Source organism: Athene cunicularia (assembly GCF_003259725.1).
Source record: "Athene cunicularia isolate RWA chromosome 1 unlocalized genomic scaffold, athCun1 chr1_part1, whole genome shotgun sequence".
NCBI classification, from domain to species: Eukaryota; Metazoa; Chordata; class Aves; order Strigiformes; family Strigidae; genus Athene; species Athene cunicularia.
The window spans coordinates 71,636,927-71,653,448 of NW_020799091.1; the positions used below are offsets into that span (position 1 = coordinate 71,636,927).

Consider the following 16,522-nt stretch of genomic DNA (forward strand, 5'->3'; position numbering starts at 1 on the left):
GCCGCCTCCCCGGCCCCTTAAAGGCGCAGCCCCGGCGGCAGCCTTGGCCGCGGAGCCGTGCGGGCACGGTGAAGCGGTGGGAGGCGCCGGGGTGGGTGAGAGCTGCCCCGCCCGCCGCGGGGCCGGTTTTGCTTCGGGGACCCCAGGTGCCACTTCGGCGGCGCGGGCAGCGCTCCGGTCCCGGTCTTGCTCTCGGTCCCGGTTCCGATGTCCCCGCGTCGCCCAGAAAGCCGGTAAGCTGCTGATACACGGGTGCGATCTTGAAAATCATCGCCCTGGAGCCGGCTGTGCCCTTGTCCAGGAGCTGATGGACTCCGTGAGACCTGGAAGGGAATGAACGCAGGCACTGGTTGCTCTGGGTCTCCGCGAATCTCCAAAAGTTCTCCCAAAAGACTCAGAATATGCTTACTCGAGTGTTTTCCCATGTGGGTTTTTTTTTGGTTTTTTTTGTTTTGTTTTGTTTTGTTTTCTTTGGTTTGGTTTGTGGGGTTTTTTTGTGTTTTTTTGGGGGTGGTGTTGTTTTTTGTTTTGTTTTTCCCAGATACAGAAAAACTTACTAAATGCAAATTGCTAATTTGGGGTTTTCTATTCAAACACATCCTACTGGAAATTTGCTTATAGGAAGCAAGACAATTGTCGGAAATTAATAGTCTAGTCAGTATTTTCATTTGACATTACTGAAATTAAAAAAAAAAAAAAAAAAAACAGGCATGCACCTACAGTTTTAAAATCATCTTGAGTTGGGGGAAAGAAAAGCTGCTTTGTGCAAACAAGCCAAATCAGAACTTTCTCCTTTAGCTTAAAAAAAAAGAAGAAGAAGAGAAAACCCAGAGAATTTCGAGTAATGAAAATGTTTGGTTTTAAAGAAATACAAACCCCTGTAAAACTGGGGTTTGTGGATTTTTTTATCAACTTCAGCAGGAGTGTGCTTTGCCTTTGGCTACCAGAGGAATTCCCTCCCAGTTTCGAGTGGTGGTGTGAGCAGTGATGACATTTCTGCTCCTGTGACATTTTTCCCAGAATTGCTATTTTCTATCACAACTTCTAACGTGTATTTTAGTCATTGTTTTGCAGAAAAAAGAAAGCAGAATACCTTTGGCCACATGTCTGATTAGTTATACGGCAGATTCTCATTTAATGCTGTTAATTTTCTTAATGTTGCTGCCTGGCCGTTTCTGAGGGTATTTATGGAGGTGCTCTAGTTACAAGAGTCTCTCTACCAAACTTTTTCTCCTCCTGCTAGTGGCTCCGGAATTGTCTCTTATCACATACGCTTCTGTTTAGGAAAGTCCTCTTTAGAAACACTTCAAGATGACAGCTATGTAAAACCACATCTTAATTTATATGTAGTCCTTTTAAATACGGTATTTATGCAAAATCCTCAACAACCTTCAAAATCTGGTATAATTATGTGCAATTACCTTAAATATTTGCTTGTGCAGGGCTCAAAGTTTACATTGATAGTGCCATCATTTGTAAACCTCTTAGAGATGAAAAGCATTAATTTGCCCTGAAGACCTAGCTCTTAAACCTACGTGAACCATTAAAAATTACTGCCTCAAGACTGCCTTATGTTAAATATTGCATTCAAAATTAACATTTCTGGTATAATGAGAGCCTTATACCACTAAATCTTTATTGTATATCTTTAGGATATACAACCCACATACTATATAATTTATAACTTTAGGATATAACAACCTACAGGCCTCACAGCAGACTACAGGTATGCAATACAGTTCTAAGTATGTGTAATGTTGATAAAGTTATAAAAAGCTGAATGGCAATAACAGGCTCTCTTCTGGGGATGGATTTTTTTTATTGTGTGCTTCATAGTGCTGGGTAAAGTCTGTTGCTAAGTGTATGGTGGCTCTTTTTAAGAAGACAATTTCCATGCACATTGTAATTTCATCTACCTCTCAGCTGAGCTACAGTCAGTGTCTTAAGTTACTTTATGCAAAGTCTTCTACCAGTAACCTGTGTTGCATCCTTCAGCACTGGCACAGTTCAATGTGCATATGCCTCTTGCTCACCAGGCAACAATGAGAAATATCCAGACAGTTCTTCTAATAGTTAAATATAATAGCCCATTTTTTTTTTTGTGGTTTTTTTTGTTGTTTTTTTGGTGTGTTTTTTGTTTGTTTGTTTGTTTGTTTGTTTTTTCAGCTGAACTATGTTGTTTGTGGAGAAAAGCATTCATCCATAGTTTGTGTGTCAGTGCTACCATCAGCACAAGCTTTAAAACTCCACATTCACATTTACATTTACGGGGGTTTTCACTGCTGCCTTGCCCATGTAGCCTCTGCACAGGTATCCCTTTATCCTAGGAGCACCTCCACTGAAATCAATACATCAGTAGGTACTGTCCCAAAAAATTCACCACTGTTGCACACAGAGTCAGGCATAACTCATCATTATTCTGGGCTATGTGGATGTAACTAAATCCCATACACAAATTGGTGATGGGAGAATGATTATTTCTGTCAGTTTAGGGCATCAAAATTTAATAGCGATGTAATTAGTTCTTCTCAACTCAGTGTTCTGTCTAATATGTTGTTGCTAGGGAATTTGATATGCAGAGTGTATTTGGTTCATACTGGCCAAAGTTTGCTGTCTTTTCACACTCATGGGTTGGTATGGTGGTGCATGAATAGTTTAACTGATTTAAATGGGAGTGTATGTTCTCAAATAAGAAAAAAGGTATCAAGTCGAGCTTGCTTATACGTATGTCCCTGTATACCAGGCTGCATCCTTGTAAGAGAGCTGTGTTCACACAGCTCAGTTCCTTACAGCGATGTAGCTAGCAGATTGCTGTGGCGTTTTCAGTCTGTAAGGAACATCAGTAATTTCACCTCAGGGGGTAGCTCTGTCACTGTAATAACCCTGCAGTTACAGTTTGTGCTCCAAACTTTTCCTGGCAGGCCTCTACCTCTCTTCCAGAGCTGTTCTGCACTAGACCTCCTTCGTGTTCTCTACAGATGGGACCTGAATTGTTACCTCTGCCTTGGCAGCCACCATGTTGCAGAAGTCAGCTGGATTCCTGCTTAGCAGAACTATCTTTGTTCTGTTCCTGATTTCTTCCCATTTGTTATTTTTTATCTGGTCACAGGCAGAGGTCTTTGATCTGCTTGCTGTTAGAGAGGCCACGCTTGAGGCAGAAACAAAGATGTGTGCGTAGGGAGATGGAAGGCAATGGCCTATTGGGATCACAACAGAGGTATCAAAGGCTCAAAATTAAAGCTATGAGATGGCATTGAAATAGAAGGACAAAACCTAGCCATTCAACAGAGATCAGCCATACCTGGATGAATGCAGGAGGATTTTGGTATTAAATGCTAATAAATATGTGCATTTGCACATGGGTGATGATTAACTTATGGGATTGGTTCACGTGAGCCAGACCAAAACACCATAGAGATAGATACCTGGATGAGCCCACCCCATTCCTTTTGCCTAACAGTCTTCTCTTATTAAAAGGTTCGTCTTGCCAGAAGCGTCATCAAACACTCCATTCAGCATTTTTATAATTTTCTTTGTTATGAAACTCATTGTTATCACATGAACTGATACTCACTTCGGGGTTATTCTTATTCCCAGAGTTGAATAATGTGCGGCAAATGTGAGGTCCTATTTTCAAGCCCAGCTCTCCCTCTGAGTTATTGGTGGTAACATTGTCTACTCCTTGTCAGTAATGCTGCAGAGCTGGCACTCTATTCTGACCTCTTCTGTATTACACAAGTCTGTTGAGGCTGACCCTTTGTGCTGATGAAAGCAGCAGGTTTGAAATTTTCACTGATCTAACGTGTCATTGTAGGACTGGATCTGGTAGAGAAAGGCCTCACAGTTGCTTGTGCTTATAACAAACTGGAAAAATCAAACAAAGCCTTATCATAATATGTGGCAGGTTTATGCAACTTCCCTTGCACGCTCAAATTTTCTAGCACATTATTCCAGAATGCAGTAGCAAGTTGATCAGCAGGCAGGTCAACCTTGCAGAGCGGCTAGCATGTCAGACACTCTCCTTAATGCCTCCCCTTCTTTCTCCTCTCTTCCTCTTTAAGCCAAAACCTGCCATCATCGTGTTTTAAAATGGCAAACCATTTTAAACCCATAGCCAGCTTTGGCAATGGTAGGATTGTCTTGTGGGCTACTCTCCTGTGTCTGTGTAAGATACCCCCTACAGCCCAGGATCCTGTAAAACATGCCCTGTTGAAGACATGAGTTTAAAGACAACTGAGTGTTCTGCAATTAAATTTTGAAGAACGTGTCATGTTTTTACTGAAAACCAAATTTGTTAAAATCTCCAGTTCGTTGGAATTGCTAACAATTGTGACACACTTCTCTGTTAGTACCAGTTCTGCAGAGGTGTCATATAGCCAAGAAAATGTCAGAACTGCCATTTTCTACCAGTGCAAATGCAGAAATCAACATAAGCCTTTCTGGTAGACAAAAGTCTAGCCAGAGTTAAAGCTGCTCTGTGCTATTCACAAGGTGCAAAAGTCACTCACTGTGCAGCTGCATCTCTCAGCTTTTATATCATGGTAAACTTTCAAAGTGTCTGAGAGGGACATGACTAGAAATTTTACCTACAGAAGGGTGTTCTGCCACCTCCCTTATACCCAAACAGATTGCTTTCCCCATCTAGCTGTATATGATATTAGGAAGTGTCATTCTACAAGGGACAAAGTAGGTTTTCTCTTACTCCTCAGAAGAAGGCAGCTCATTACCCTTTGCAGGTGCAAATCATGGTTGTAACTTTCAGTGTTACAATTGCTCAAAGGAGCAACTAAGTGATCGCTGTTCTCATCACACATCACTCCCCACGGCATTCGCTGTAAATATTTAAACGAGTATAGTATCTTCGTGTCACGGCTCAGCTGGCACCAGAAAAGTCTGAAAAAGTTCTGGAAAAGGGCAAATGAGCCTTGGTTGAGGGACATGAATTATAATTTGACCTCCACAAAATTAATCTTGTCTAGTCCTATGAGGAGTTACGTGAACATCATTTGAAACTGCAAGCATGCACATGGGTGCTCTGTTACCATCATCTGTCAGTTGGCCACTACCAGAAACAGTGCCTACCGAAGGTTTTCTCAAACACAGCTTTAAAGCACAAAGTGGGAAAGATTGGGAAAAATGTGGGTACAGTGTTGCAGTATTCAAATTAGTTATATTTATATTCTGTATTTGTACAATTATACCAAATCTTTGGACAAAGCTGTCCTGGAAGAGCCAGTTGTTCTGTTCTTGGCAGAGAAACAGAAAGTCAAACCTACATTTCATTAAATCTTGATTATGCTCAATATGCTATGGCTGTAAGCATTGCATAGGCTAGAAAGTGACTTTGTAAGTAAAGTTACACGAAGCATCTTGGCTTCACCTGAATTAGGCAGCCCAGAGGCATGGCTAGACATATGAAAGCAAAAGGTTAGCTCTATCTTCAGAAGTTATGTCTGAAGGTACATGTTTTTGCTCTTCTGGAAAAAAAAAGTCAGGAAACTTCTAGTTTCTTCTATAGGAAAACAAACTCTCCTGTAAATACTAGATTCTAAGACATATCATTGAGTGATAAATGGCTCCCATCATTCTGGACACTGCTCTGCAGTTCTGAAAGAAGCCTAGTGGTTTGATTAGAAGGTCTAACTTGCCCACCATATTTCCACAGGCTCTTTTTCTGCTGAAAGGGCTGAATTATTAACAATATACTAACACAGTCAATTTATGTAATTTAAGCAATCTCCTACATATATAATAAATAACTTACTAAGAGAGTGACAGAATGACAGTTAGCTGGTCAGTATTCACAGGATAGTTGAGGTTGGAAAGGACCTCTGGAGGCCATCTGGTCCAACCCCACTGCTCAGTCAGGGCCACCTAGAGTCAGCTGCCCAGGACCATGTCTGAATGGCTTTTGAATATCTCCAAGGATGAAGACTCCACAACCTCCCTGGGCAGCCTGTGGCAGTGCTCAGTCACCCTCACAGTGAAAAAGTGTTTCCTGATGTTCAGAGGGAAGCTCATGTGTTTCATTTTGTGCCTGTTGCCTCTAGTCCTGTCACTGGGCACCACTGAGCAGAGCCTGGGTCCATCATCTTTAGACCCTCCCTTGAGGTTTTTATATACACTAATGCAATTATCAATGTATGATAAAATGAGATCAGATTATCAATAATGACATTATGAATGTAATATCTAGTTTAGTAACAATACTTATCACTGGAGTTTTCCAGACTGGCAGAAGTCTAAGATAGGGCTTCTCAACCTTTGCTTCACCCCAGACCCCCTTTAAATACCTTTCGTGGCCACAGACCACTGAGACTTAAGATTTAAAGCACTAGACTGCATCAAATATTTATTTCAGTTTTCTCATGAAGGGTCTTCAAATTTGGAGAGAAGGAGGGGGGAGCTTGAGTATGAGAGGAGCATTGAGAGGAGGGAGCTGCAGGAAAAGGAGGTGCAGTTCTTGCTGCATGCCAGACCAAATGTTTCCTGACTAGACATTCCCCACCCCTGCCTTAAACCTTCACAGACCCCCTGTGATGACATCACGGCCCTCCCAGGGCTGTGGCTGTGATCTAAGAGAACAGTGCTTCAAAAGGATGAAACAATTTAATAGTAAATTTTTATTAGTATGGAAGCCAAACAGCTGATTGACTATGACTGATCTCATTTTACAGGTTCTGCCCAACCATGTAGGAAATTTGGAGATACGATTTTTCGAAAGGTTACACCTTTTGGCAACCAGTTCCCCACAACCATGGAGAACCCTGAGTCAGGGAGGCAGAAAGAGATGCCTAGCTGAAAGACGAGGATCAAACATAAGTGCAGAATAAGTTCAGTTGATGCCAGTTCTGGGAGCTGGTTGTTCTTTTCCAAGAATAAGCAAGGTTAGGCAGGTGAGGGCAGTGCCACTGGGCAAGTTTTAGCTCCTGATGGACCCTGGCTAATATCAATGACAAGCTCTAAGGGAAAACATGCTGGTTCCAACAGCTGAGCCCTCTCACAACAGATCCACACCTCCTGCAAAAATTATGATAGAAGGGCTGGGACAAGCTGTGACAGAATGTGAAGTCTGACAGCTCCCTAAAAGCATGTCTCTTCGAGGTGGAGCTGGATGTGGATGATACAGATAGGGGTGTTTTTTGTTTGGTTGACTGCTAGGCTGTTGGCCAAAGGCAAAGAGGAGAAAGACAGGAAAAGGCTTGGAATCAAAAGACAGAGAGCAGTTGACAGCTGCTTCAAGATACAATCATTATTATCTCAAGCTGTACCCCCAAGACAGGAAAAGCTCAAGGCAGATACATTAGCGGAATCAGCATCACGGTAGTCAGGTCAGACACAAGCCACCACTTGTGCTTTTGTAATGAAGGATTTGATCTTATACTGCACTGTCTTTCCCTGATTGCTCTTTAGTTTAGTGGATAGAATATTTCATTCTATAAAGGGTTTTCATGCTAATATTATTTACATATTCCCAATTCCTCATCCTTCATTAATTGTGTGCTATTCGAGATAAATCCCGGGTTGAGCAATAGAATGGTTGAGGTGATTTTTTGTGGCATGGTTGTTACATGGATACAAAGCAGGGACATCTAGAGGCCAAAGCACTGTCTGCAAATACAGTCAGTTACATCTACTAGATATGGAGTATTAGAGCATTTTTCAAAAGCAGCTTAGATAATAAGTACATTGCATGACCTCTAGTGGTATTAAACCAAAGGCACTGTCAAACTCACTCATAGCAGTCTGATACGGTTGGGGAAAAGCCAAGGTTACACAGAAACTATCACGTACATGCTAGGTCTGTGCTGCTGTACCCCACCTTACTGCCAGCTTTAGGGCAGCCCAAATTTTGTCCCACTACCAGGATAAGATTGAAAAAAGTGTTTAGTTCAGTTGAAAGTGCAAATACTCAGCAGAGCAAATGTCTTGCAGTGATTCTTTTATTGTCAATTATTCACACAGTGTCATTAATATTTCCTGCTATTGTCTTCAAGTAGAGAGGTAAGGAACCCAGCAACACTTGTGCAAGAAGGAATGGCAATGAGAACTGGGAGGCAGAATCAGCAAAGTCTTCTCTGCAGTGACTCAGAAAGTCAAAGAGGAGTAACACTCTTTTAACATCAGCAAGAGAATGATGTTCTGTTTCCCTGTTTTTGTGGGTCCTGTTCCCTTGAAGAGGTGAAGCCATCATTGCTAACATCCCCTTAGAGAGCCTGGAGTCCCCACAGCAAGAGAAGGAGGCTAGGAATGACCCCCTGCTTGGGATGCTGACTTTGGCATCAGGGAGAGGTGGGACCAGGGCTGCTAGAAAGAAGCTGCAGGAACAAAGATGAAGTGGAAATGACAACAATTGTGGCAAGAGAAAATGCTGAACCTGACTGTGTGATTAGGAAACCAGGCTTTCCCACAGGACTGGTAGGAGGAGACAAGTGTTCCCACAGGTGCAGCCTTTTGGCAAGACAGCCAACAGGTTGCAGGACACCCTGAGACAGACAACTTACATTCTTTAGAGTTATGGGGCCTGTTCCAACGATTTCCCTTCTCATCCAACATCTTCTGCAGCCTCTGAGCAATGCTGAGTGTGCAATGAGTCAGTCCCCAACACCCCGTCGGTGGGAAGTATTTCAGTGCTCTGCCGCAACTGAGAGGTGCATGGACATTTTGACAAAGCACAATTGCTCATTATGGAAGTCATATTTTGTTTTATTTGCACTTATGTCCTGTTTTGCTCACATTCTGGGGTTTGGGGCCTTTCTCTAGTGCACTTCTTTTACATTTATGGCACCTAGCTGTCTTTTTGATATTTTCTAATTATTTGCTTGTTGTTTTCTACTATTTGCTCTTTAGTCCTTTGGTGTGTAAATAGCTGTGAAATAAAGAGAAGAACTTCAAAGTAAATAATTTTTAAAAGGAATCATTTTAAATAACTAATATAAAAATTGACCACAAACCAGTTTAATCCAGGAAATTAACATTATGTTTGCTTTATTTTACAAAACTATTTAAGTTGGAACCTCTTTTATACACCTGAATAAGATTTTTAATGGATTTGGTTCAGGGTACAATCCAGGGTAATTTACTCACTATATTTATCTAAATAGATACATCATCTTCATAATTAACAAGTGAGTATAATTTAGCCCGTTGTTTGAAGCTGAATTGTTATAGCAGGCACCTCTTTAATGTGTTTGTAAGCTGATTTGGTTTAGCTGCTTTCCACATGCAAGCCCTTTGTGACATGGACTAACTTAAAAAGACCTGCTGGAAATAATCAGTGATAAACAGTTCCTCATAAAAAGTGTGATTTACTTAAAACAGCTTTAGAAGGTCAGCTTTAGACAGCTGATGTCTGAGTTCATCACCCTTCATTGACTTTAGTTAACAAAGAAAAAGATACGACACAGACGGGTTGGGCCAGCTACCATCCAAAAGTGCTTATGATGAATTTCAGTCGCAAAGATTTTTTCCACTGCCTACAAAGAGATTGCTTCAGGTGACAAACTCAGAGTTACATATTTAACTAGTAGACCTACTATGCTAGGGCTAAGGAAACCTACCCACAGATCTAGTTTGTTTGGCAGCAGTGGATCCCAGTGAGTACTGTGAACTCAAGAAGACACAGACTTTTTGATAGTTTGCCTGTACTGAAGATGTGCAGTCACTTACAGAAGTAGAGACAGGTTTTTTTCTTATCTGATTAAAACCACAGACAGTTAATAGACCGTTTTGCTGGGGACATAAATCCTGCTCAGTAGGTCTGAAACACAGTAGAGTATGAGTCCCAAAGCAAGACATCATTATTGGACTTTGGTTCTTCTTTTTTCGTTTGGCCTTGTCTTGATGCCTCTGTCGATGAAACATTTTTAGAGAGGTTACTGCAGTTTGAATAGCTCCTGAGCTCCTGGAAACAGAGGGACTGAAATTCATCAAAACAGCACAGGGTTGAATGAGAGGAGACTTCATTTGCCTTAACTCAAAGACATTTCCCCTTTTCCCATTGCTCATCAGCCAGCTCTGCACCAAGTTCTCATGGCATGGCTGTGCTTCCCTTCTTTGGACCTTTAGGTCAAGATCCAATTGCCTAAAGTATATGTAGCTTACATGGAGTGTACTTACCCCTGTATATGATTGTGGAATTCCTATGGGATTTCACCTTACAGGATTAAAATCTGTATTTCTATCTGTCTGAACTGAGAGAAATGTCTTTCCACACATCAGATTTGTCTAATTCATACCTCTTGCTGGTGAATGGGCCTATTTTGCAAGAGAACATATCTTTCATTCCACCCCAGTTCCTCTCCATCTGACCATTTTAATTTATTGATTTCTGTACTGAATATTTTTGCCCCTTCAGTGCTAATTATTTGAAAACCAGTCTTAGTGCAATGAGTCTGCCTAACATGCAACCAAGCTTCACTATTTCCTTTCCATTATCTGTCTCCACAGAATCCCTTGTTATTTTGTGTTACCAACAGTTTAACTAATTTATTCCTCAGAGTCTTACAGTGACAAAGAAGTATTTCCAAAAACAGTGTCTAGAATGTTATTGCACATTCTGCTCAAAGACATAAAGGGAAGAAAAGACAAAACAAATGGAATCTTGTGTTTGTTTACTTTAACAGCAGGCCTTTTTTTCAGTTAGCACTGAATATTTAAATGTGCAGTTGAGATCTGATTCACTGCCTTATTATGATGCTGATGAAGTTTGATAAAAATCTTGTCCTGTGTGGGGATTGTTCAGGGCTACACATTCCTGTGTAATTCCCTAAAGTTAATGTAGGCAGAATCCAGTGGAGCTGCAGCCTTGAGCATATTTTGCCAGCATTCCACAAAAGTCCAGATAAGTGATGTCTCCTACACTTTTGCTGGACATCCCACTTTTCTCACTTGCAGCTACTGTTCTCACCCACAAGGACAGAATCACAGAATCAGAGAATCACAGAATCATTCAGATTGGAAAAGACCCTTGGGATCAAGTCCAAACGTCATCCCTACTCTACAAAGTTCTCCCCTACACCATATCCCCCAACATCTCATCTAAATGACCCTTACACACATCCAGGGATGGTGACTCCACCACCTCCCTGGGCAACCTGTTCCACTGTCTGACCACTCTTTCTGTGAAAAATTTTTTCCTAATGTCCAGTCTGAACCTCCCCTGATGCAGTTTAAGAACAATATGCATGGCAAGTTGGCACCATAGATGAAGCCACCCCACAAAATTAATGCGAAGAGCCTGAAATTGCAGAGCATCAATAGACTGTGCAACAATGTAAAATAAGACTTCAGATAGACAAATTCTGATGAAATGTGAGATAGCAAATGAATATGTTGCTACCTCCCACTACCCATCTTTAATGGTCTGCTGCACCAGAATTAGGAGCGCAGTGTCTACCCCAGGCCTCAGCAATCCCTCTCCTGTGCCACAGCAGCAGCTCAAACTAACAGTGAAAGGGGTTGAAACTGTGTCTGTCACTAAGCAAGAAAAAAAACCCAAAACCAAAACCAACTCAGAATCTCTATCCTTCTACGGTCAAAGAGTTACCTAATCTCTAAAAATGGCAAGGTATTAAGCGATAAGAACAAGCAACCCATGCTCAGTGCATTCTTGGCTTTCCTTTTCCACATTAGGACTGTGACAGAGCAAAACTTTCTAAGACTCCACCTTTGGAATAGTGCTTCACTGAGCATCCCAACATCAGGTGCTAGAGACCTGGATGAAGGATAAAGAGATGTAACTGGAGGCAGATGATCTTGTCAATTTTAACTAGGTCGCAAAGGGAATTAGAATGCCTCTTTAGAACAGAAGAGGCCTGTAAGCTTAGGGAAGAAAGTAAGGGCTGCTGATCTATGATGCAGCAAGCTGTCAAAGCTCATCTTAATTTTAACTATGTGACTAACTTTGCTCTTGCTTAATTCCCACTCAAATATGTAGGTTTTAGCATGTGCATACATGCCTTGCTGAATCAGCACTGCAGCTTTTTATCTGAATTGCTGCCCTATTAAACATAAAGCGTAAAAGATACACTCCATAAACTTTATTGTCATTACATTGGCTTTTCATTTAACATTAAACTGAAGAGTCTGTCTCAGAGGCTCAGGTGGAACACAAGCTTTTCTGGCAGACTGGATGTTGGGCAACATCCTGGTTATGGCAGCTCTCTTCATATCATGAAAAAGGATCTGGGATCTAAATTCTTGCGTAAGGTCGATGAACATCTAAATGCTAAACAAGAATATGCTTTAGAGCCAAAAAATTAATTGTGCTCTGTTTGAGTAAGTGCACTCACTACATTAGCAGCCCTTAAGCAGATTGTGACCCTCTCAGCTACAGAATTTCTGTCACAGAGATGGCTTGTGGCAAAGTACAGAACTAATGTGGGGTTTATATCATACATTATGCTGTCCATTATGCTAATATTAGGTTCTGTACTTCAACATTATGGGATAAAATATATTATAGTCTACTTTCAAATTATTTTTTCATTCATTTAATATTTAATGTATGCCTTTTTAAAATTATTGACTATTTAGATCTTCAGTAAAAAACTTCTGAAATGACTTGTAGTTCTGTGTAGTGCCTTTTAAAAACAGTTTTTAAAAGTATGCTCTCTGTCTGCATCTCATGTACTGCACAGAACTCTGGTCATCTTTGTCACAAACACCAACAACAGAAAAAGATGTGTAGACATGATATAATTTCTTACAGGGAAGGTGATTTACATTGAGAGTATGTGGAAGGTAATTTCTGAACAAATGAATTAGCAAATGTGAATTATTCAGTTTTGCTGTTTGTACTTTTACTTGTCATAGCATGTAAGTTCACAGTAACCTGGGACACAGGCACACCTGTCCATTGTTCCCACTTAAACAACCCCAGCATTAAAGCTGTATATTGCAGTTAACAAACTATGCTGGGGACAGCTACAAAAAAATGCACTCCCTTGTTGACCAGCAGTAGCATGGTTCAGCAAAGTTACTGGTGACTAGGATGAAGTTCTATATGCAAGGAGATGCTGGAAAGCCATCTACTGCTTGAAAAACAGGAGGACTTTAGTCAAAAAAACACCAATAGCAATGCAAAACAGATTCTAGTACATTTTATAATAAAATTAGCCATATTACTTGTTCTGCCTGGTCTCATGTTCCAGATTAGCTTCTGTTGGTGTTCAGTCTGGCAAGACTCTCTGGCAGTATAGAGTCTGCTAGAGAGACCAAAAAAAGGCCAATGTGATCTCAGAGTATGTGATGACTGCTGTGTGAAAATACTATTCAGTATATGTCATCTGCTTCTTCAAAAAAAGGGTGTCTGTATGAGACACAAATGCACAGATGTCTAATTGAGATGGTTGTTTTTCACATTCATCAGTTCCCCAACACAGTTTACCACATGTCTGTACAAACATTTGTGCTGTCCCACCACATAGGTGGTTGGGGATTTAAATAAGCAGCTGGATGCAAGAGATGCTTTCTGTAACAGTTCTGTCTTAAACATGTGTCAGAACATAGCCTCAGAGAGTGAACTCAGCAGTTCCTTTCTGTTGAATACTACATAAGGAATTGCCACCGTCAGGTGTAATTTGTCTCATCTGTAATTCACTATTTCATATGAGCATAGGTGAATCTAATCTTAACTAGGAATCCTTTTCAAAGCTTTACACCAATTCCAGATAAGCTGCCAAGATCTCAAGTGCAGGTTTTAAAACCTTTCCTAATAGAAAACATGCAATGAGCTTTTAGAAATTGGTAGCATTTAAGTTCTTTTGTTTTGTCTTCTTGATTTTCATGTCTTAGAGGTTAGATTTTCAAGGTCTTCTCTATAACCAAAAGAATTAAAAACCTCCTTTAAACAAAACACCCTTCACATTTTTGTCACAAAGATATGATTCAGGAGCTTTAAGAGACACACACAGAGAACACAATGAGTGTTGTTAAGAAGATTGTGAAAGTTTGGCTTTGTGTGTCTTGGCAAAGCTTCCAACAGCACAGAGTGAACCTGAATTTACCTGGTGTTGGGAGAAGCACAGATGTGCACACAACGAGCTTTCGCCTCCTTACGCTGCTGGTTGAAGACCTGGGTGGACTTCCAGGTCCTGATGTTTACCAAGAACAGCTCCTTTCCCTGTGCCTTTGGGGTGATGCACAAGAATGTCCAGCAAGAGAAGGAGGAAAAGCCTGTGGGTAAGCAGGCACTGCAAAGCTATGTGGGGATAAAAGACAGCCCATACAGAGACACAGCCCACGCAAGTGCTTTGCACATCTGCCTGAGAGGGACTTCTCTCTTGCTGAAACAGAATCACTGCCCTCCTGGGGAGGGCAGCAGAGCTCTGAAAGGTTCCTTGTGAGCTGCATGTGCCCAGAAGCTATGGATATGGCAAGTCCCTTTCACCAGATCATAACCTTTACAATGAAATGTTTTATTTTTCAGTTACCTAGAAACTACTGTCTGGGGATCACAAAGCTCCATATTAGACTGTAATTAGATATATTTCGCAACATCCCCATGAGGGAAATCACTAATTACAGCAGTTTGTTGAAATTAAAGTAAGTATAATAATGGTTGGTAGTAACTATGATATTATTGCAATCTTGTATTACTACACTTCAGGCTATGATTGTATCAAATCTCATAAGCCAAGAGGGTTGGGTCTGGCTGGCATATGAATAGAGAATGAAGAACTGAACTAGGCATTTGAAATTTCTTAAGAAGTCACATGTTCATAAATCACAAGTCATATTAATTTGGTCTGGAATAAATTTTCTGGTGCTTTGGTGTCGAGAAACACCCTGGAGCTTGAGAGGTTATATTGTGACAGAGAGATAAAACCTACAGCCTGTCCTGATCAGCTGTAGCCATATAAAAATCCTCTATTTTTAGGGGACTGGTAACTTTGCAGCACAAATATATTGGTGATGGCAGCATGGAAAAATTCCAACTCAGAAACTTGCATTTGCCTTGCATCTGCCCATTGGAAATGTAAAAGTTACTTTCTTCTCTTGCATTTAAATACCTTTGTGAAGCATTACTGACATCGGTGATGAGGTATTTCCACCGTGGATCTGGCTGCATCTCAGTAGGGGAAGAAGCCTCTTTACACACCTGGACTATGAAATCCTCTGTTAAAACAGAGGTGGTGTTTTGGTTTTGTTTTGTTGTTTTTTTTTTTTATGGATGTACGGAAAGAGGAGTCTCGTTGCCAAAAGACTGCAGAACTTTGTGAATCTGTATAAATTACACAGTGGTCTGGGAGGACTGTTAAGACTTCAAGAAAGTGAGCTAGAAGAGGTGAGGGCATATCAAACTCCCTGCAGTTGCAAACTGTCTCCAACTTGCCTAGCTGGACACGGCATGGAAAGAGATGGTGCACAGAGGACTCAGTGAAAGACCAGGATCCAGCCAGCCAGTACTCAAGAAACCCAGACGAGCAGCTCATAGAGTAAATCCGCATTGTAGCTGAGTTGTAAAACTGTACTTTGTGTTGTTTGTAGGGCTGGCTGAGCTGTTGACTTGAACTGTAGTATCAAAAGCTCAGAGCAGTCTTCACATCTGCCCAGGCATAAGGTTTCTCAGTACAGCTGATGCCAAAAAGGGTGTCAGTCACCTTCCTTAGCAACAATTTCTGGCCAGTTGGTCTTGCTTCCTCCTTTCTGCTGTCCCTGGGGCCCTGAACCGGGCAAGCCTTACAGCCTGCTCAACTAGCAGAGCACTCATCTCCTACTTTTTGGGGGCTTCTTCTCTCTCCTTCCTTTTCTGCTCCTACAGCAGGAATGCCATCTTTTATTTTACATGAAATGTCTCCAAAGTTCTGTAAGTGGGTATGTATCGGGTGTAGGTGCCCAGCTGCTGGCAGTGGGGGGCTGCAGGGGCCTCTGTGAGGAGAGGCTGGGGGCTGCCCCATGCCAGGGACAGCCACTTCCAGACAGCTCCAACAGACCTACCACGGGGCATGGCTGAGCCCCTCAACAACACTGGGGTCACCTCTGGGAAAACATATTTAAGGAAGGGCAAAACCACTGTGTAGCAGTGTAAGAGAGAAGAGTGAGGAGAAGAAGCGAGAAACAGCAGTGTGAACACCAAGGTCAGAGAAGAAGGAGGGGATGGAGGTGCTGCAGGTGCTGGAGTAAGGATTTCTCTGCAGCCCATGGAGAGGACCTCAGTGGAGCAGATAACCACACTGCAGCCCCACAATGGAGGAGGTGGGTATTTTTTGAAGGAACTGCAGCCCCACAATGGAGGAGGTGGATATTTTTTGAAGGAACTGCAGCCCCACAATGGAGGAGATGGGTATTTTTTGAAGGAACTGCAGCCTCTGAAGAGCCTGTGCTAGAGTAGTTCTTGAAGGACTGCAGCTCATGGAAAGATCCACAAAGCGTGTGGAGGAAGGAGCAGCGAAGAGGGGTAGTTATGGACTAACTGCAGTCCCCATTCCCCAACTCCTCTCTGCACTGCTTGGGGGGGGTGTGGTGGGGAGGTAGAGGAGTTGGAAATGGAGGGAAGTTGATCCAGGGAAACTGGGGG

The 16,522-nt window shown here is 41.8% G+C and overlaps 1 protein-coding gene across 1 annotated transcript in view; it reads left to right on the top strand.

Moving 5' to 3' along the window:
* RP2 (RP2, ARL3 GTPase activating protein) overlaps window positions 1-16,522 on the top strand; it is a 34,410-nt gene that overhangs the window by 439 nt on the left and 17,449 nt on the right. The window contains exon 2 of the mRNA XM_026845994.1: window positions 24-233. Coding sequence (XP_026701795.1) covers window positions 24-233 — 210 coding nt within the window. The remainder of the gene's footprint in view (window positions 1-23; window positions 234-16,522) is intronic.